This window comes from Zingiber officinale, chromosome 10A (assembly GCF_018446385.1).
Source record: "Zingiber officinale cultivar Zhangliang chromosome 10A, Zo_v1.1, whole genome shotgun sequence".
Classification (NCBI taxonomy): domain Eukaryota; kingdom Viridiplantae; phylum Streptophyta; class Magnoliopsida; order Zingiberales; family Zingiberaceae; genus Zingiber; species Zingiber officinale.
In genome coordinates, this window is record NC_056004.1 from 30,312,025 (window position 1) to 30,334,877 (window position 22,853).

The window sequence follows — 22,853 nt, forward strand, 5'->3', positions numbered from 1 at the left end:
GACATGGGCTTCTCCTCTTTTAGGTTAGGACACTCATATTTGTAGTAGCTCTTTTTGTTGCACTCGTAACATGTTACCTCAGATTTTGGTGTGTTTGAGGTGTTTTGTACTTTCTTCATTTTTCTTTTATTAAACTTCTTTTTAGTAAACATCTTTCGTAACATGTTTACCATTTCCTCTTCATTGTTCAAATATGAGTTTGACTCGCTTTCATATTCTTGTTTCGGTCGGGACTTAAACATAGTCTCCTTGCTTTTGTTTTAACCTACATACAAAGTTATACCCTTCTCGGTCATACTAGAGTTAGTCTGATCATATAACTCTAACTTGTAAAACAATTCATCTAATTTAATAATAGAAAAATCCTTTGAAACTTTATAGGCACCATAGATGCCCACAGTATATTCCAAGAGAAAGAGTTTAGAGCTTACCTTATTATGTTCTGATTTTCAAGTTGGTGGCCGATGAGGTGAGCCCATTATTCTTGTGTGTAGTTGAGTCATGGTTTCTCCATTCAACATTTTAATATTGAATAACTAATTTAAAAGTAGATCCAGTTTAGTTACCTTTGACTAGTTGGTTCCTTCATGTAATTTGACTAGTTGGTCCCACAATTCTTTGGAATTGTCAAATGGACCAACTCAAATGAGGTTTTCCTTGGTTAGACCACATTAGAGTGTATTCATTGTCTTGTAATCGACTTGGGTCTTCCTTTTCATTTCAGAATTCCACTTTTCTAGGTCTAGTGATTCTCCGTGTTCAGTTGGTGGTGAGTATTCCTTTATGATTGTGAACCACATATCGATGTTGGATTTGAGAAAGCACTCCATCCTCCATTTCCAGTAACTAAAGTATTCTCCGTTGAATAGTGGAAGACGAACCATGCTATATCCTTCTTAGTGAGACATCAACATTCTTGCAATAAGAGATAATCCAATTTTTTTTTCAAAACTTTGTCTTGGGATTAGTAGTGCGAGATAGAAGAAATGATGCTATAGAAAAAGAAAAGAAAACTTTTTTGAGAAATAGAAAAGATTTTAAAAGGCTCAAAAGACTATTAAGTTATTTTAGAGCAAACCAACTCTAATACCAATTATAGGATCCTAATAGACTAGAGAGGGAAAGGTGAATCTTGTTCGTTAGAAATCTTTTCTTTTAAATGTAAATCAAAGTATAGCGGAAAGAAATAAACACAAGAACATAGTTCCTTTTTTTTACTTGGTTCGCGGTCCAGTGACTACTACTCTAATGTCTGTGATCCTTGATGGCTTTCGATGGGCAATTTACTAAATATTTGAATAGTACAGATATAAAAGATGAGCAGTTACAATGAAAGTATAGATATAAAACATATCAACAATGAAGATTAGGTCTTAGGCATAGGTTGTCGAATAGCCTCTTATAGTAGTAGTAGCAAAACTTGCACATGCAGTAACAACAGAGACGAAGCGGTGAGTGTGATCGAAATGAATGGATGCTCGGCTCAGATCCTAAGGTCTTCTTTTATAGGTATTGTTCGGTCGACTTAAACTCTGGCCAGTCGACTGAACCTATCCATCGACTAAATCTCTTATTAGTCGACTGAACTCTATGCCCTTCCTTATTTGCCTCGGTTCAATCAACTCAATTCTGTGATTTTCACTGTTTGGTCCTGATCAAGCTTATCCGTCGACTGAACCTATGAATTTTCCTTCCTGCGAGATCTAATATGATCGTTTGTAATTTCTTTTTATGGATTGGTCGACTGATCCAACTTATCAGTTGACGGAATAAGGTGTATACCATATTCGTTGAGTTTCAATATGATCTTTGCCACACTAGCTTAATCGGTCAACTGATTCCACTGATCAGTCGACTAAAAATGTTGTGTACCTATTTACTAGACTTTGATCTGATCTATGTCAGGCTGGCTGGATCGGTCGACTGATCCCAACTATTGGTCGACCGAACCTTTGATCAATTCTGGAATTTTGTTTAACTACAAAACAAAGTTAGCACAAGCAATATATAATAATAGAAGTTTTACAAGACAGATTTAGCACAATATATAGTAATGATACATGAATATGACAGTTAAGACTGTCTTGATCTCAACTTACAAACCTCCGTTGGTTTCTTTAGTTGGGTCAATACCTAAAGTTTGTCCCTACCAGGACACGACCTCAATGCACTCCCTCAAGGAGGTTACCTCACTCATCTATCAAACATTATGTCCTCTAGATCTATTTGGACTTTAATTGCTCAGCATCGTATTGGCCTGCCAAGGCTTCCACTTGATTTAATATCGGATCCTTCGGACCCATCGAATCCACCTACCAAATGTCAGGTCCACTTGATCCATCTGAACTTCTTGTCTTGTTTCCATGATCTGCTGAGATTTTTTTTACCTAGTATCAGGTCTAGCTACCCCTACTAGGACTTTTCAAATTAAGCATCCTACACACTTGATCAATTTATCATATCACAACAAGACTTAATTAACTTGAATCTTTGATAACATCAAAATATATGTTTGATTCTAGTGCACCCTTCACCAATAGGTATTTTGCCGGAACGCTTTCTTTTTTAGACCTATTTTCAAGTGACAAAAGGTGAACGGTTCACCCCAAGCATCCTTCACCATCGGCCCCATAACGAAATGAAGGGATGACATAATGACCTCTATAGCTGGGAGGAATTTTATTCCTCAAAGAAGTATTATCCCTGGAGGAATTCGATTGATAATCTATCATCCAAATATCAACTCGGCTATGCCTACACAACCATATAAAAACATTATAATCCTTATTCTTATGGATGATGATGATTAGTTGATGTTAATAGACAGAAAGGTCCTCGTATCCTGTAAGCACTTTTTGCTATTTCCTTTTTAAGTGAAACCAAGATTTAAGCTTAGCTCCCATATCAACTTTCATGTTCGGACTCTCCTCGCAAGCTAAACTGTCAACTGCGAGCAGCCAAACTGATTGTGTACACAAGCTTCTGCATCATTCTTCAATTGTCATAATACAAACAAAATGCAATTCTTCCCAAGACTATGAAGGGCACATAAAAGGGATGCTATCAACAAAGCTAGACTTGTCTCTCCAAGCGAGTCCTGTAAAATAATTTGATGACTGCAAAATACCCAGGATATATGATCCTTATATATATATATATATATATCTGCAACCTTCTGTCTTTATCAACTCCGAACTCAACAACAAGAACGGCGGAGGTCCGAACGATTGCAAAGGATCGGAGGTCAGTCAATACGATCGCAGAACGCAGTGACGGCAGTAAATGTCGCCTTAGGTCGGCATTTAAAAACACTGCCGACGTTTTTAAAACGTCGGCAGGTAAATCTCGTTAAAAGTAACTGTTATTTAGTGTACATATTAAAAAAGAATTAATCGTTTCCTTGACAATTAGCTGTCTACTTAATTGTTATGTGCACTTTATATTTTTGATCAATTTATTAGGTTTTATAGGTTACCAAAATCTGTCCGGAGCGCATTATTATAAATTCAATTTGAAATTATTGATCAATTTATGCCTGCTCCACCGGTTTGTGGTGTAATTGACAAGGGAGATAAATAAACATCAACACCAACCCCCGGAAAAGACTTTCATTATCCTGCATACTTGCATTAGAGGCAAAACTTTACTACGCAATGCAGAATATAGTGAATTAAAATCAACTTAATGTCAACTGTTTATGCGTGGTCATTACTGTCCAACAGGAAAAAAAAAAATTCATGAGATTTGACTCTTCCTAGCAACTATGACATTTTGCCTTCTTAAGTACAAACCTACCATCCTTGTTACTTTACACGAGTTGGGTCAAACATCTCTCTCTTTGCTTAGAACCACAGAGAAGAAAGTAAAAAAGAAAGACATGCACAGCTGCACCACCAAACCTCTGTTCCACCTACAATCCTTGTACTCTTGTAGTAAAATGACTCGAAGATACTGCGTAGTGTGAGAGAACAGTTATTGCTTGATTGGATTACATGTCCAGTTAATTTGGAGCTAGATTGAATAAAAGCCAGAAAAAGGTCACATTGTAAATCAGTAGAATATTTCTTTGCCTACACTCTAAAGCTTCGTGGACCTCATATCCACCAAATAGATTACAAAATCTTATGTTCTAGCTGCCCCATCCCTCTTCTGTTCTGTATATATATAATATGCTCTGATCGTGAACTCTCACACCCCATCTCATCTCCTTGTGATCAGTTGTATTAACTATCCATCAACTTAGGCACAGGGATGGGTTCCCCGCCTCTTCTCTTGCTTTTCTCCTTCCTGTTAATGCTTCAACATGCTACCCGAGCCGAGCAAACCAGGCACTACAAGTTCAACGTATGTTGTTGTTCGTTGACGTGGGCGTGGATTAAAGTTTCATGGTTGATGTATATGTGTTCCTATTTGATTCATTGCAGATACAAATAGCAAATGTGACTCGGCTTTGCAGCACAAAGAGCATCCTGACGGTGAACGGGCAGTTCCCGGGGCCAAAGATCGTCGCCAGAGAAGGGGACCGAGTCGTCGTCAGGGTGACCAACCATGTCGATCACAATGTCACCATTCACTGGTATAATTAAGAAATAAATAGGGTAGTTTTAGTTAAGTGGCACCTGACTCGATGACATTTTTTGCCAGGCATGGAGTTCGGCAGCTGCGAAGCGGCTGGGCGGACGGCCCTGCCTACGTGACCCAATGCCCCATCCAAACAGGGCAAAGCTATGTGTACAACTTCACCATTGTGGGGCAAAGAGGCACTCTGTTTTGGCACGCCCACATCTCATGGCTCAGGGCCACCCTCTACGGCCCTATCATCATCCTTCCCAAGCTTGGTGTTCCCTATCCCTTCGGCAAACCCTACAAAGAAGTCCCCATCATTCTTGGTATCGATACATATTCTATTGCACGTTTATTAACGTTGCTCGGATAATTAACTGATTTGCGTGCAGGGGAGTGGTGGAAGACTGATACAGAGGCCGTCATTAGCCAAGCTCTTCAGACCGGAGGAGCCCCTAACGTTTCAGATGCCTACACGATCAATGGCCTTCCTGGTCCCTTGTACAACTGCTCAGCTCAACGTACGTACTATACCATTCTGATATAATTAGCCAATTGTTTGCCTATGATATCTACTATATACGTATTGGCATGCAGATACCTTCAAGCTGAAGGTGAAGCCGGGGAAGGTGTATTTGCTTCGCCTAATCAACGCTGCAGTCAATGACGAGCTGTTCTTCAGCATCGCCAACCACACCGTCACCGTCGTCGAAGTCGACGCTGGTTACGTGAAGCCCTTCGACACCGAGATCGTCCTCGTATCCCCCGGCCAAACAACCAACCTGCTCCTCCGCACCAAGCCCTACTTCCCTGGTGCCATGTTCCTCATGAAGGCCAGGCCCTACGCCACCGGCCAAGCCACCTTCGACAACACCACCGTCGCCGGCTTTGTGGAATATCAGAAACCCTACAGCGTATCCGCCTTCGACAAGAAGCTCCCGCTCCACAAACCAACCCTCCCGGCATTCAACGACACGTCGTTCGCGGCAAACTTCGCTGGAAAATTGCGCACCCTGGCGACGGTCCGATTCCCCGCCAACGTGCCGCAGTCGGTGGACCGGCGGTTCTTCTTCACCGTGGGACTGGGGACGAATCCGTGCCAGGTCAACGGGACGTGCCAGGGGCCGAACGGCACCAAGTTCGCGGCCGCCGTCAACAACGTGTCGTTCGCGATGCCGACCACGGCTCTGCTCCAGGCGCACTACTTCGGGCAGTCGAGGGGCGTCTACACTCCGGACTTCCCGGTGTACCCACTCCGCCAGTTCAATTACACCGGAACTCCGCCGAACAACACGATGGTGGGCAACGGGACGAAGCTGGTGGTGCTTCCGTTCAACGCCAGCGTAGAGTTGGTGATGCAGGACACGAGCATTCTTGGCACGGAGAGCCACCCGCTGCACCTCCACGGCTACAACTTCTTCGTCGTGGGACAGGGCTCCGGCAACTTCGACCCCGCCAAGGACCCTGCCAATTTCAACCTGGTGGATCCGGTGGAGAGGAACACCATCGGCGTTCCGGCCGGCGGATGGGTGGCCATAAGATTCCTGGCCGACAATCCAGGTAAATATATTCGGAGCGAAATTTAATCAACTAATTGTTGGTAATGGATTAATTAATCAACGTAGGTGTGTGGTTCATGCATTGTCACATCGAGGCGCACATGAGCTGGGGCTTGAAGATGGCGTGGCTGGTCCTCGACGGGAGCCTTCCCAGCCAGAAGCTGCCTCCTCCGCCGTCGGACCTACCAAAGTGTGGATGATCTTCCGAATCAATTCATTCTTTAATTTGCTGGTATTTGGACGACTAACTCGCATGGACCGTCCTGACTTCAAATTTGATTGTTTTTTTGCATCTCGCTTTCTCGTTTCTTTTTGGTGTGTTGAACTTGTACTTTGGCCACTCTCTTGCTTTAATAAGATTGCAATTTAGTCATTTTGTATATCCGATCTAAGGAATGTCCGAGGGATTCGGTGACCCATTCAATGAGACTGTTGGTATGGAAAGAGATCTGCCTCCAGCATTACTTCCTTTTTCGGAAAACCTCCGACATTAATGCCAATTTTACTGGGGTGAAGAAATCGAAGAGGAATTCATAGTGGCCGATTGATCTTCCTCTCCCTGTTCGAAATATGTTCGTTGATGATTTTAATCGAACACCTCGATCGTTCCGCTTTTTTCTTTTTCTATGTTGGCACTCTTCACTCTGGTAAACGTTTTGTAGAAGCAGATACAAAGGGATGGCGGAGTATGGGCCACGGTACTTTGAGCTCAATACGGGGACGATGATGCCGTCGGTTGGGTTTGGAACGTGGAGAGCTCCGCCCGACGTGATCGGAGATGCCGTCGTCGCCGCTGTCACGGTACGTTCAACTTTGCGGTCATGAAACGTTACTGATAAACATTCGCACGGATAAGATTGATGTGATTGCCTCTTTTGTACGATTTTAAAGAATTATTTGCATTCGTAATTCAATTATTTTTTTACCAAATATTAATTATATATTTATTGAATTATATTTTGTATATTACTAAATTCTCTTAAAATTATGGAATTATCAAAAGTCGGATTTAACTTTGAAAATTTTCAAATGGTATATTTATTTCCTATTTTATCTTTCTCACCGAGTTCGATCATCTGTCCTTAAAATCTTATATCCTCTTGTCTCACTCATCGCCCTAGTTTACTGTCAACGATTTTCAGATCGATCAGTACTATATCCTGGGAGGAAGGTTAATATAAAGGAATCGTTGCCGATGCGATCGACGTTAGAATCTGACTCGATCTAAGCACATATTGACGATGGAGGAAAGTCTGCTCAGATCTGATCAGATTCCGGCGTTGATCACGTCGGTAGCAATCTCCTAGGTTCACCTTCCCCCTAAGATATAGTGTTAATCGGGCCGACGGTTGAAGGCCGCCGACGATGGACTGGGACGATGAGTGAGACACGAGGATAACAAAGTTTAGAAACAGAGGATCTGTACTCGGGCTCTGGGTGGTGCATTAAAAAAAATAATATTACTGTTAGATTTTAAAAATCAATATGTATTATATTTTAAAAAATTAATATCATTTTGCATAGAGAGGTACTTACATCTTTAATGTAAGACTTATGAGAGATTTGTAAAATCTAAAAAATTGAATAAAAAATTTTTGAATTATTTAAAGGTAAGGTTGAGATTTGTAATTTAAGAGAAGTAAACTTATCTTTTTATCTTGAATTTGATACAATAGATATGAAACCATACATTATCTTATGAATAAGATCATAAAAAACTCATTTAGAATTTTGACATTATAAATATTTTAATAAACTATCATACAATGTGATATATTGAACTCATGAAAAATACCTTTAAAGCTCTCAACATTAAAGATGCCCTACGAGACTCACATTTGTTAGCAATTCAACCCATATAGAATATGAGACGTGGAATAAAAAAAAATCAATTTATCACTTGTATTTGAAAAACGTTGTCAAAGTTGGCACAATTTACTAGTTTTGTTATCATGAAGCGTTGATTATAAGAAATACTACCTCATGTTTTCAAGTCATTGATAAGAGGAAATACACTGTGCTGGTTGTTTATACTTCTTGCTATTTCTGGATTTTGCGAAAGCACATTCATCTTCAGTTTTTGTGCATACGAACTGAAGATCTGTTTTAATTAATAAGTAATAACATTGTAGAACTCTTAGATATTATCATTTAAGTATTTATGATTCGATTCTTAATTATAACATATTTATAAAAAAAAAACTCAAATAAAATGTGTAATTAGAGAATGTTAAACTTCTGGATCATCCATCATGAACGTTTCTCGATTTATCCTGATAACTTATGAAAACTTTCATGGGGATGGATCGGTTGCCTAGTATTAACTGGTTCAATATTTTTTTTCAAGTTAAAAAAAGTTTATGCATTCTCTCATGTGAGAAACAAGCCTAAGGATGTTGACGATCTATATGAGCCTTCATTAGTGTTTCCTGATTTACTTAGTAACCAATGAATTTTTTTTTTTTGGTCGGGTTGGTCACACTCAGGATTAGTCGGTTAGGAGAACTAGATACCTAGTATCAACTAAAAAAAAGTTTATGCAACCCCATGGATATGGTTTGGTAGTAATTAATGTCCTCAATTTAGGTTGGGGCCATCGGATTATCCTAGCCCGCTAAATAATTTAAGCATATTTGGTTGAAATTTTATCAATCTATTTTAAAATTGGTCTTAACGAGCTGACCTGCCTAAGCCCATGACCCACGTTCGGTCTAAGGATTGAGATTTTTTTCTTTCCAAAATTTAAAATTTAAGTGTAAAACTTAATGGGCTCGTGTGTTTGATCTGTCTAAACTGCAATTCAAACATGAAATTTTCAACCTTTTCATATTTTTTATTTTTTGATAGGCTCATGGTTTGACCCACCTAACTCACAACCCATCTTGGGTCGGATTAGAGATTTTTCAACCTGCTAAGATAGTGGGTCAGTCCGCCTTGCCCCACCATACGATGGGTTTCAGACGAGTTGTCCCACCCTGCCTCAAGTTGGCTCGTTTCACTACACTAGTAGTAAGTGACAAGTGGTTTTCCCAAGCAATAAAGTTTGATTCCCACATAGAGCACATCTACGGTGTTGAACTAGTAGTGATATTGGGAAGCAATACTAGAGTCGTTAATTTAGAGCCGTTAATTTGGATTGAGCTCATCGGAATGGCCTGCCATACTAAACAATTTAAGCAAGTTGGATTAAAATTTTATCAACTCATTTAAAGGTGGACGACCCCACATAGGCCGTGACCCTTGCGGGTTAACCCACAATAAGCTTGGGTTGGCTCTCGGTTGAGAAAAAAAAATCTCCAAAAATTAAAATTAAAATAAAAAATTCAATGAGCTCATGAGTTTGACCGACTTAATTTGTAACCCAAATTTTATATTTTATATTTTATATTTTATTAATTATATTATATTATTGTTCATATTAAAATTGAATTGTAGAAGCGCTCACGGTAGATGGTCCAAAAGCCCAACATCTCGTAGTTGCGTGCCCCATTTAGAGTAAAAAATTCTTGCAAATGCATTGTAACTAGAGATCGAACTGTGGATGTTTGAGTGAAAATTTGATGTCTTACCATTGCACCGTAGTCTTAGGGGTACTATTCTTGAAAATCAAGAATTATAGTTAATACGGGTTGTAACGAGCAAGCCCAAAAGATGACGGGGCGGTCAAAGTCAAGGTGATATTGCAATAAAAGTCAAGGAAAGGAAGCATTCCCCACCTAGCATGATTGTTCACCCAACTTCAAGGCTTTCAGGTCTAGCCTGACCGAATTGCAAACTGTTTGGGAGAAGGTCGATTGGCCCTTAAGCCGGTCGAACATAAGGGATTTGGGGCTTTACTCTTGAACTGGAAAGATAGCATGTTCGATCATTCAATAGACAACCGAGTTTAAAAACAGTCAGTCTTATAGGTGTTGGATCGAGCTCGTGGCTATTTCGTTCGATTATCGGAAAACTATCAGAGTTTAAAACGTGCAGCGGAATAATAAGAGGAAATAAAGAAACTCAGAGACACAAGGAATTACTTCGTTCGGAGCCTAAGGCGACTCCTACTCGAAGGCCCGCGATCCTTGATCGCTTTCCATGGGCAACAACTATAAGCTCGATAAGAATTACAAACTAATTACAATGAAAGTATTATAACAACTTTATACCGACAACTAAAGAAGAGGAAAACAGAGCTCCGGGTCGTCGGGAGGTTGTTGCAGCACTTCTGGATCGTGTCGTTAGCAGCTAGATGCAAATAAATCGCTTGGCAGTTGATGATTTGAAGTGCTGGTCGAAACCCCCTTATAAAGGGTGTTCAAGGCCCCTTGAAGGCTGTTCAAGGCGCCTCCATGCTGCCGAGTCCTCCGCGTGGATCAAGCTTGAACTGGTCGAAGTTTATCTGCTTAAAGCGCCTTATACCCTACTCAAGGCGCCTTCCAAGGCGCCTTATACTCCCTTCAAGGCGCCTCCATGGATGCTTCGCAGCCAGGTCAGCTTTTGCACCCGAGGCGTCTCCAAGCTCCATGGAGGCACCTCGGACACTGTTCATCCGAGGGAAAACTTCATTATTTTGTACCTGCAAGACATGTTAGTCCCAAATACTATCCTGCAACACAAAGTTAGCATAAACAGCAGCATTAATATGATAAAGAATATTATGACAGTCTCTGAACTGTCCGGGTCTGACTTCGGATTTCCGTCCGGAAACCCTAGGTCAACCCGACGCCTACTGTTCCCTCTACGGGGAACGCATCCTCACCTACTCCACTCAGGAGATTTACCTGTTGCCAGTGCGATCCTCCAGATCGACTGGACTTTTGCTCAGCACTCGACGCTTCCGGACTTTCTGCTGGACATCCGCTTCCCGGCTAGTCTAGACTTTCACCTGGTTAGCGACACCAGGACTTTCTACCTAGGGTTACCACCCCCTTGGACTTTTGCCTGAAGCCATCGACCTGCCAAGACTTTCCGCATAGGGTTACCACCTCCTATGACCTAGGGTTATCACCCCCTAGGGTTTTCCGTTTGCCTAACCGCAGCTAGGACTTTTCTGAAATACTCAAGCAGACTTGTTAGATTACAAAACACCTTAACTTTGAATCCTTTGCCATTATCAAAACACGAGTTCGATGGTCGGATGCTTCCCGCATCAACAATAGGTCGGCCGGAATATCCGACCTACCTCATAATCGACCAGCCATATATGCGGTCAGAATAAGAGCCAGCCTCCTGGAGGTGCATAAATCTCTCTTTGCATGCCCGACCATATAAAAGGTCGACTAGGCTTAAGGAATAGCCTAAAAAATCTCCCTTTGCATGCCCAGCCAAAAAAAAAGCCGCCCGGGCTTAAAGCACTTATTCTCCCAAATCTCTCTATGCATCCTGGCCAGATAAAAGACTGGCCGGGCCTAAGACACTCAACTTCATATCAATTCCCAAATGGATTTTCAACACACAGTTCAACATATGGTTTCTTGAATGGATTTCAGCATGCCCAATGCATCATATTATTTTTTGAGCAGATCGTAAATACTATGCAGGACATAATATAGCAGCTTAATGCAACAATAGACATAAAGATGGTTGACCTTATGGGTCAGTCGAGGTATACTCAGCCGAAAAAATAAGCAGAGAATCCTAACAAACTGTAAAAATAACAACCACATATCAAAAAATATTCTGCTGGAACCTTCTTCAAGTATTATTGTGTCTCCCATCAGCCGATCACTTATAATAATATATTCCTTTAATGGCCTCAGCAACAACATAAGTTGTAAATAACAAAAGACGTACATATATGGATAAATGGAAGGTTCCTCAGACAATTATTACACATTGCCTAGGTTGTATACTTTCCATTATCCAACAACCTCTGACATTCTTAGTCACCTCATGATTGTGGAGGTTATGAGATGTGGTATATAAAGGGGGGTCACCTCTATTGGTAAGGTACGTTCTCTGAACATCTGGAACTTTCTCTCGCGCACATGTTCTTTACTGTTCTTCATTCACTAAGCCGAAATTGTACTAACTTGAGCGTCAGCGGGCCTTCGCAGGGATTCCCCTTGGTTTTTGGATACTGACATTATGTTTGCTTGTCTGAGTGTGCGCAGAATTGAAAGGAAGCCTATCCGTGGAGTAAAAAGTCAGTCTTCTCTCAATCAACAACTAAGCCACCATGCCTAGTGCACCATCTTTGTAGTTTTCAGATAGGATCAAATTTAGCGCTATTTGTGAAAACTTTTGCCTGAATCTTAAGATCAGAGATGGAAGAAGTTGGATGACTCACCACAGTCACCTTAATGCAAGAAGATCTAAAGATGTTCATCAATGCCCGAGCATAGAAACTAGCCTAGAAGCAACAACAAGCAGCTACTGGTGGTAATTTACCACCTAATCCCGTAGTGTCGACAACAACCTATCAAAAGGAAATAGGGGATCGGGAGGAATGCCCTACTTATCTACCTCTCGTGCCTCACTTGCCAATCCCGCGTCATCGAGTGCTCTTCCGTACGCTGCTTGAGTACATGGGCTAAGAAGGACTATACCAAGCACCTGTCCGAGATAGGCACAAAGGAAAAGTTCCCACAACTTGCAACTCTCCCGAGAAGATTAGCACCCCCAAGAAGCAACAAGTTTTTTCAGGTGGGTGATCTAGTTTAGAAGCGGATGAAACTGGTCGGAGACGTCAACAAGCAGGAGGAGAACCATATAAGGTGGTACAAAAGCCTGTCTTGGGTTCCTACTACCTTAAAGACGCAGAAGGGAAAGGGTTGGAGCGACCTTGGAGTGCGAATTATCTACAGTCTTATAGGGTTTGAAAAGTACGCCTATAATTCACTCATGTATTATATAAAATTTTTACACCTAATGAGAATGCAGGCAAATTCATTTGAAAAATTCCCTCAAGTTCTAGACTCCCGAGCATTCGCCCGGGTTTCAAGCGAGCATGCTCTTGCGGATTCAAGTTCCAAACTCCCGAGCCTTCGACCGAGTTATAAGCAAGCATAATTTCATGCCTTCAAGTTCTAGACTCTCGAGCATTCGACTGAATTATAAACGAACATACTCTTGCACTTTCAAGTTTCATACTCCCAAGACTCTGACCAGGTTATAAGTGAGCATGCTCTCGTGCCTTTATATTATAGACTCCCTAATCACTAGTCAAGTTATAAGCAAGCATACTCTCATGCCTTTATATTCTAGACTCCTGAGCATCTGGCTAGGTTATAAGTAAGGATGCTCTCGTGTCTTCAAGTTCCAGACTCCAAAGCCTCTGATCGGGTTATAAGTGAGCATGCTCTCGCGCCTTTATGTTCCAGACTCACGAACACCTGGCCAGGTTATAAGAGAACATGCTCTCTCTCCTTTATATTCTAGACTCCTGAGCATCCGACCTAGTTATTAGCGAGCTTGCTTTCATACTTTCAAGTTCCAGACTCCCGAACCTTCGGTAGGGTTATAAGCGAGCATGCTCTCATGCCTTTTTTCCAGACTACCGAGCCACCGGCCGGGTTATAAGCGAGCATGCTCTCACGCCTTTATATTCTAAACTCCCGAGCATCTAGCCGAGTTATAAGTGAGCATGCTCTCGTGCCTTCAAGTTCCAGACTCCCAAACCTCTGGCCAAGTTATAAGCGAGCATGCTGTCATAGCTTCAAGTTCTAAATTCCTAAGCCTTCCGCCGGGTTATAAGCGAGTATGCTATCGTGCCTTTATATTCCAGACTTCCAAGCCACCTGCTAAGTTATAAGTAAGCATGTTCTCGCGCCTTTATATTCCAGACTTCCGAGCTACCTACCGGATTATAAGTATGTTCTCGTGCCTTTATATTCTAGACTCCCAAGCATTTGGCTGAGTTATAAGTGAGCATGCTCTCGTGCCTTCAAGTTTCAGACTCTCGAGCATCCGACCAGGTTATAAGCGAGCATGCTCTCGCGCCTTCAAGTTCCTGACGCTCGAGCCTCCGGTCGGGTTATAAGCAAGTATGCTCTCTCACTTTTATATAACAGACTCCCGAGAATCCGATCGGGTTATAAGATTGTATGCTCTCGAGCCTTCAAGTTCCAAACTCCCAATCCTCCGGTCGGATTATAAGTGAGCATGCTCTCGTGCTATTATATTTTAGACTCTCGAGCATCGCCCGGGTTATAAGCGAGCATGCTTTTGCACCTTTATATTCAGACTCTCGAGCATTCGGCTGGGTTATAAGCAAGCACGCTCTCGTGCCTTTAGATTCTAGACTCCCACACATTCGGCTGGTTATAAACGAGCATGATCTCACGCCATGTTACAAGAGACTCCGACCATCAAGTTCTAGACTCCTGAGCCTCCAACCGGGTTACAAGAGAGCATACTCTCATGCCTTTATATTCCAGACTCCTGAGCCTTTGGCCGGGTTATAAGCAATCATTCTCTCACCCTTTATATTCCAAACTCCTGAGTTCCTAGCCAGGTTATAAGTGAGCATGCTCTCGTGCCTTTAAATTCCAGACTTTTAGATTCTTATATGGGTTCTGATTATAAGGGGTTCATTGTATTAGTTGGTCAGGTTATTTTGCTCAGTATCATTATTTCGCCCGATTTATTATTCAGTTCGGTAATCAATTATGAAAAATTCATTAAGAGGTTCTCACCAATATTAAGAGTTTATAATCATCTAATTTGATTGTTCCGCTCAGCGGCAATATCTCGTCCAATATATTATTTAACCTAGTAACCCCTTATGATACAATTCATTTATTCGACCTGATTATTTGAATCGATATTATAATCATGCCCACTCTATTATGCGGATTGATAAATATTTCATAGAGAATGTATACGGAAGCTATTTTACAAGAAGTACTGGTCGTTCTAAAGATATATAAGAAAACAAGTATGATTTAACAATATTTAATGCGCATCTTGACATTTAATTTTTGTTCTTTTCAAAAATTACATGCCACGAAAATATAACATGAAAAATATTAATCGTTTGGAAGCTCTTTAAGAAGTCGATGATGGTCTATGAATTGTGGAGGAGGTTCTGTTGATGGATAGCCGCCCTCCTGTAATTGTTGAACAACTTCTCTGGCTATATGGTTGAGTGTTCTTGAAATGTGTTTGGTGAATTTTTTACTGAATTCGGGAGAATCGAGATGAGCTCTCCATCTAACCTCAAAACACTCTTCTTCCCTAGTCTTGTGTGTTTCCAACTCAATTTTTGTAGAGTCCAACTCAGCTTGTAGTGACTCCAATCGAGTTGCTTGCATGTCCAATTTTTCCTATTGTTCCAATAGCACTAAGTCCTTGGAGGATAATTCATCATTTTGTTTAGAGGATCCGGACGTGTGAGAAAATCTCAACTCCTCTAGCAGGGCAAATTTCTAAGCTAAGTCAGAAATGACCCTAGCCCTTATAGCGCTCTCTACTCGAAGCTTGGATTCACTGGTTTGTAGCAAGATTTCTAATCTTTGTTGTCCATCTGTTGAGAATCCACTAATTGTTCGGATTCCTTCAAGGTTTGCCCCATAGTTAAGAGAAGCCCAGCTTGAACTTTAACCTCTTCTCGCAAATTAGCCATCTCGGTACTTGGAGTGGATGCGGTAACTTCTAACTCCTCATTGTTAGTCCACTCCAAGTCCACATCCAGCTGACTAAATGTATCCCTAAAGCGTAAAGCTGAAAAAGAATAACAATGATGTCTTAATTTATAAGGTGGGTTAAGTTAGGAGCTTATCGCAGTAGCATTTGAGTGTGTTCTTCTATGCACGACAACACCGTGGACCCTTTTGACTGTCCACATGCTTTCACTTAAGATTCGGCTAACGGGCCAATTAGCTTCAGTACTCCGTAGGAGGATGAGGCAATAACCCCTACTCCTTGTTGAGATGGTAACACGTAAGATTGTTTGAAGTATTGATGGGGGCTAGCTGGAGAGCTGGACCTTGAAGGAGGAGCGCGCCATAAGACAACCTGATATTGAACGAACGGTTGAGGAGGGTTCTGGTATTCTCCCAACGGGCTCAAGATCCCGCACAACTATAGAGCGCGCGAGTGTAGGACCAACCAACCTTGCAACAAACGTTTGCCTCAAACTCCCCAATGTGGGGGGAGGAATGCCTATGGCTTGCGGTGATGTCGGCTGAGCAGGTAAAGATTCTGATATCGTCTCGATCAGCTTGGGATCCTAAGCGACTGCACAAGGCACAAGTGTAGTATTGACCGACCTCATAACAAGTTTAGATTGACGACGCTTTAGTGTCATGGGCTCTTTTCCTCGAGCAGAGAAAACCTTGGTCATATCAAGTGAAGTCCGCTTAGCCGATAGTTGCTCGGGTAGATTCAGATTCTCCGATTGGGGTCTTTTGCACTTAAACGTAAGAGGAGTATTCGAATAGAATAAAATAGAAGAGGAGATTTCTATGGGGCAATCTAGGGGAGGAACGTAGCCGATAGAGGATGAGACTTACTCGATATTGAGATCATTTAGTAGGGGCTTCACCCAGCCGGTTCAGAGCGTCTTTCGTTACCCGAGTATTTTTAAAGAAAAATATCAGGGTAATAGCCTCCACTATAAAAATAAGTAAATACGATGAGAAAGAGCTTCATAGATAATTTTGGGGGGGGGGGGGTAATAAAAATTCTTTACCAAAAGTGGAGCTTAGCTCAAGATCAATAAGAGTAAATCCAACAACATATAACAAGCCCTCTATAGTCAAGTTGGGTAAACTAAACTTCAGACCTCCCAGTTTCTCCAAGGCCTTGCATAGGGCTGGATCCATGTGAATATTGTCTAAATCTGGGATGGGGGAAGGTGTTGCTGCTATGTCGTTGGGCAAGACAAGGAAATCAGAAGTCGAATGAAGAAGTATTTGTTTATCTACTCGCCCTGAAGTAGAATCCTATCAAATAAAGTTGCCTTAAGATAGGCACAGAAACGGAGCAAGCCATCTGTCAGTTGTTGATGGTAAATATAATGATGAAATAAATGAGGAGACAAAGGGGCGCCAAGTAGTTGGAAAGCAACAATGACACCACTTAGGATGTGAATGACATTTGGAACAAGTTGATGAAGTGGAATATGGAAGTATTGGTTAACAGTAGCAAAGAAAAGGTGGAGAGGGAAGCAAAGCCCCGCTACAACCTGCTCCTTAAAAAGCAGTGGCGCTTTCATTGGGAGGAAGGTGGGGACGATCTTAGCTATTGGGTATGACTACATAAGTGGGGAGCTCATAGTTAAAACGGAGGTCGTCAACATCCACAGTATGAAGATATGAGGAATAGAGTGTGTACCATTCGCTATCCTCATCCATTCTGAGAAAGAAGACAAAGAGAATGAAAAATGTGTTGGTCCCTTGTGGTCAACTAGGGGGTTGAATAACTTGCACAATAAATTCAAATAAAACACCTTCCTTGAAACTTACAGTTTGATTAAAATATACTAACTTACCTCTGACAAGAATTGAGGGATAGGAAAACGTAGACCGACTACTAACTGGTCTTTAAAGAAAATGATATGGTTAGCGGGAGGATGATGAGGACGAGAGTTCGGGGAAGGGATAGTAATACGATAACTTTTTGGGATCTCATATCAAGAACGGATGTAAATTCTATCAGAATCATCAAAATTTGAGTACGTAAGAGTATACTAGGGGGCGAAGGATTCTTGAGCTATGAGAGAATGCAAAGTAAACAAGGAACGAGTGACTTACTAGATCACTTAAGGCGGAAAAGAGAAGTTTCCAGAAGAGAGTTCGCCGGAGAGAAAATCAGGGAAGACAAAAGGCAAAGGGTTGAGAGTTCATTTAGGGTTTTTTTTACAAGGTATCACTTAATTATTGCTTTTGATCAAAATAATGGGCATGGAGCAAACCGTTGATCTACAAGAGGAGAGATTGTAGGGGATCGGTGGCCGGCTAGAAGGGGGATTGGATGGCTAGGTTGCCCCCCAAATCGATTTCTTCTCTACAAGGTTAGTGCGCAAGCGGAATATACTAAAACTAAAACAATGAAACCAAAGCAAGAATACAAACGCTAACACAATTCCTTTATGTGGTTCGGAGATTGCTTGCTCCTACTCCACGGCGTGTCCTTGAGGTGGATGAACCCTTGATCCTTCGGTGGATCAATCCCCCGCAATCTCCGACTAGAGTTTACTCCTTCTCGGTGGAGTACAACCTCTCACAAATCACTCTTCTTCTTTTACAAGATGGAGATTAAGAATAGAAAGAAGAGGATGACTTGGAAGCTTTGGCCAATGACTTAGGAGTTATTCAACAAGTATGAGTAACCTCCTTCAAGCCCCAAAGCTTCCTATAAATAAGAAGAGAGAGTTGATCATTATATCAACTCATCTCGGCACCAGTCAACTGGCAAAACAATTAGTCGACTGGTGCTACCGTTGGAGGTAGCCAGCGGCTACTTCGCAACACCAACGGTTATTTATCAGTCGATTGGTAGTTGCTGGCTGAGCGAACAGAATGCTTCTGTTCGTTCCCAGTCAACTGCACTAGTCAACTGCACCAATCAACTGGTTCATACACACTCACACTCTTCCTCTCCGGAGTCGCCCTTGAAGCCCTCTTTCTTTGGCCTTCGTCCCTCAGATGCACCTGAGCTCGCGGCTCCTCTCCGTGCCATCCTTCACGTTGTCTTGAAGTCTGCTTCCCTTGGCTCCACTCCATTGCTCCTTGTCCGACGGTCCCTCGGATGTCTTCCACATCATCCTTCACCGACTCACAGATCTGAGCCCTAGGCTGCACCAAGCTCCTCATGTGTGTTTCACCAAGTCCTGCAAGACTCAAACACACATATCAAACACATATGAAAGCCTAACTTAAACTCTTTGACACACACATCAAACCATGATCGTACTGATCAAACTTGGGTCAATTGCACCAACAGAGATGTCGTTAGTCCGCACAAAGAAGCGTGCGCTAGAAGTCATTTTAAAAAGTGAGGAGTGGTGTCACGTGGCATTCACCCATAAATAGACATTTATGATGGAGGAGGTAACAACCAAATCATTCCACCGGCGAAGCACCTCTTCGTGCGTCCTCAGTACTCTCTCCTGAACAACACGCCTTTGACAAGTAATTTTTGAAAAAAGGTTGCTAAGTGTCCAAGGCGCGAAGGAAAATAGAAATTTTTCAAATGATTCTAATAAAAAGGGTGAACAGACAAAAAATTAAACTTAGGTCCAGTCAGTCGGCTACACCTCTTTCAACTAGACTTAAAGGGGAGACTAGTGATACGAGTTGTAATGAGCAGACCCAGAAGATAATAAGGTGGTCAAAGTCAAAGTGACATGGTGGTCAAAGTTAAGGGAAGAGGGCATTCCCCACCTGGCTTGATTGTTCACCCAACGTCAAGACTTTCAGGTCCAGCCCGACCGAATTGTAAGCCGTTCTAGAGAAAGCCAACCGACCCTTAAGCTGGTCGAACATAAGAGGTTTGGGGCTTTACTCTTGAACTGAAAAGATAGCATGTACAATCATTCAATAGTCGACCGGGTTTAAAGAAAGTCAGCCTTATAAGTTGCCCGGAATGTCTGACCCACCTCATAATCAACCAGCTATATGTATGGACAGAATATGAACTAGCCTCCCCGAGACTCATAAATCTCTCTTTGCATGCCTGGTTAGATAAAAGGTCGGTTGATCTTAAGGTACAACCTCAAAAATCTCCCTATACATGCCCAACTAGATAAAATGTCAGTCAGACTTAAGGCACTTATTCTTACAAATCTTTCTATGCATGCCCGACTAGATAAAAGGCTACCTGGACCTAAGACACTTAACTTCATATTGATTCCCAAATGGATTTCCAGCACATAGTTCGTCATATGATTTCTTGAACGGATTTCAGCACGTCCAAGACATCAGATTATTTTTTGAGCAGATTGCTAATACTATGCAGAACATAACTGAGCAGTTTAATGCAAGGTCAAATATAAAGACGGTTGGCCTTATGGGTAGACTGAGATATACTCAGCCGACAACATAAGTAGAGAATCCTAACAACTTGTTAGAAAACAATCACATGTCAGAGAATATTCTACTGAAACCTTCTTCAAGGATTATTGTGTCTTCCATCAGCTAATCACTTATAACAGTATATTCCTTCAATGGCCTCGGCAACGATATAAGCTATAAACGACAAAGGAGGTATACATATGGGTAAATGGAAGATTCCTCGGATAATTATTGCACATTGCCTAAGTTGTACACTTTCCATTATCCAATAACCTCTGACATTTTTTGTCACCTCATGATTGCGGAGGTTATGAGAGGTGGTATATAAAGGGGGACCCTCTCTATTGGCAAGGTACGTTCTCTGAACATTTAAAACTTACTCTCGGGCGCATATTCACTATTCTTCATACATGCGGCAGGAATTGTACTGACTTGAGTGTCGGAGGACCTTCGCGAGAGACTCCTCCTTGGTTTTGGGACACTAACGTTGTGTTTGCTCATCTAAGTCTACGAAGGATAGAAAGGAAGTCTATCCGTGGAGTAAAAAATCTTATCTCAGTCAACAACCAAACTATCATGTCCAGTGTATCATCTCTATCGTTTTTAGATAAGATCAATAGTAGTAATGATATTGTTCTTTGAATATAGTATCATAATAGTAGTGATATTGTTCTTTGAATATAGTACCATAGTAATTAACGGAAGAGGTAAGATGAAAAATAAATATATAAAAAATTAAAAATTAGGTGCTTCGTTTATAAATTCCTAACTTTAAGTGCCTCTCGGATGAATTGCCGTAAATTCTTTGTTGATCGCAACGTATTTAAAAGAATGTTTTATAAAATTGTAATTAGATTTATTATATTAGACGAAAGTTAAATGCTGAATTATGAATTGGAATAAAATGTGAGAGTTCGAAGATAAATATATTAAGATTGATATACAAACCCTATCGGATAAACAAAATAAAAAAATAAGAACATTGAAAATAAATAGGCTACATGAGATCGTGATAAGAGATTCTGTTGGCTTATCTCTTTTGCTAGTCCTTGCACTGAATTATCTCACAGCTGCTCTGTAAACTCTAATAGATTCTCTGATGCAGGCTGGCTATAGGCATATTGACTGTGCAAGTGCATATGGAAACGAAAATGAGGTAATGAAAGATCTACAAATAGTCTTGTTATCTGCCTTGATGACCATTTCAGTGTAGATATTCCTCAGATACCCTACTTAACCTTTCATTCTATGAAATAGTCACCTTCAAAATTTCCTGTTAAGCTCTGTTGCCCTATGACCTACAAGAGGTAAGCCATTTCTCTCCCAAAATACAGGTCGGGGATGCCTTGCAGCGGTTATTTTCCACTGGAACGGTTAAACGCTGTGATCTCTGGATAACTTCCAAACTCTGGTAACTAAATCATGCAGTTGAGCTTTTGGTTTAAACTCCTTAACTAAATTGTTTTCATTGGTAAGACAAAAGTAAGTTGTTTCTAATCTCTTATTTTCTTCTTTATAGAAATAAATTGTGAAGAATGTCACTAGTGTTAAAATGTTCATATATAAACAGAGAAATTGTAGACCTTTCCGATGAGTAACCCCACTATGACTTGTGATGCCCATCCTATGAACAGGTGCAGTGATCACTCACCATGTGATGTGCCAAAGGCACTAAGCAAAACGCTGCAGGATTTGAAACTGGACTACATTGACCTGTATTTGGTATACAAATGTTCTCTTAGCTTTTCTAACTTCCACACATACTTCCTATCTCCAAATGTCGCATTGGCTCTCCTAACCTACTAGTGAATTCATGCAGGTGCACTGGCCAATTCGGACTAAGCCTGGTTCTCATCGGTTCGAAGAGGGTGCCATCCTTCCCCTTTGCTTACCTGAGACATGGAATGCCATGGAGGGCCTCTATGCATCTGGGCAGGCAAGAGCTATAGGGGTGTGCAACTTCTCCACCAAGAAGTTGCAGGGCCTTTTATCCTTTGCTAAAGTGCCACCGGCCGTCAACCAAGTTGAGTGCCACCCTGTGTGGCAACAGACACAGCTTGGGAACTTCTGCCAGTCCACAGGCGTCCATCTCTCGGTACGCTATTTCCCTCCATATTCAGAGTAGATTGTTGATGATTCTCGTGACTTGGTAGTCTTTTTTTAATGGTGTTTTTCATTTGTCAGGCATTCTCGCCGTTGGGTTCGCCGGGTTCATGGATAAAGGGCGAGGTCCTAAAGGAGCCAGTTTTGATACAAATTGCTGAAGAGCTACACAAGTCACCGGCGCAAGTTGCACTGAGATGGGGCATTCAGAGTGGTCACAGTGTCCTTCCAAAGAGCACAAACGAGTCGCGGATCAAAGAGAACATTGATCTTTTCAGTTGGTGCATCCCTCCAGATGCGTTTTCCAGGTTCACTAGAATCCAACAGGTAATTTAACATGAAACTAAATCTATTAGAACTGATCATGAAATTCTTCTCATTGACGTTGGTTGTGCAGACGAGGCTGCTTCGAGGGGACTTTGCTGTTCATTCAAATGGACCTTACAAAAGCCTGGAGGAGCTGTGGGATGGTGAAATATAACACCCCATTGTCGAGAGCTTCTATGTATTATTAATTATCTTTTTTTTTCAAAAAAAAATTGTAGTAATATATAATTTACGACTTAATTCAGCACTGGAGAAGGAAAAGATAATTGTAGTAATATATAATTTACGACTAAAGCTGGTTGATGTATTGTTTAAGAAGATTTCAGCATATAATTGCATTTACCCTCAAGACAAAATA

The 22,853-nt window shown here is 41.4% G+C and overlaps 2 protein-coding genes across 2 annotated transcripts; both read left to right on the plus strand.

Moving 5' to 3' along the window:
• The first annotated feature begins 4,184 nt into the window (after positions 1–4,184).
• LOC122028131 (laccase-4-like) lies at positions 4,185–6,495 on the plus strand. Its single transcript, XM_042587147.1, has 6 exons — positions 4,185–4,344; positions 4,425–4,576; positions 4,645–4,889; positions 4,956–5,084; positions 5,161–6,123; positions 6,189–6,495. Exons 1-6 carry the CDS (start codon positions 4,252–4,254, stop codon positions 6,320–6,322), a joined length of 1,716 nt encoding a protein of 571 aa, XP_042443081.1. The 5' UTR covers positions 4,185–4,251; the 3' UTR covers positions 6,323–6,495.
• Positions 6,496–6,800: 305 nt separating this feature from the next.
• On the plus strand, positions 6,801–22,649 carry LOC122028133 (NADPH-dependent aldo-keto reductase, chloroplastic-like). The gene is made up of 7 exons (XM_042587148.1): positions 6,801–6,923; positions 21,171–21,221; positions 21,400–21,476; positions 21,700–21,787; positions 21,885–22,160; positions 22,250–22,495; positions 22,566–22,649. Exons 1-7 carry the CDS (start codon positions 6,801–6,803, stop codon positions 22,647–22,649), a joined length of 945 nt encoding a protein of 314 aa, XP_042443082.1.
• The last annotated feature ends 204 nt before the right edge of the window (positions 22,650–22,853 follow it).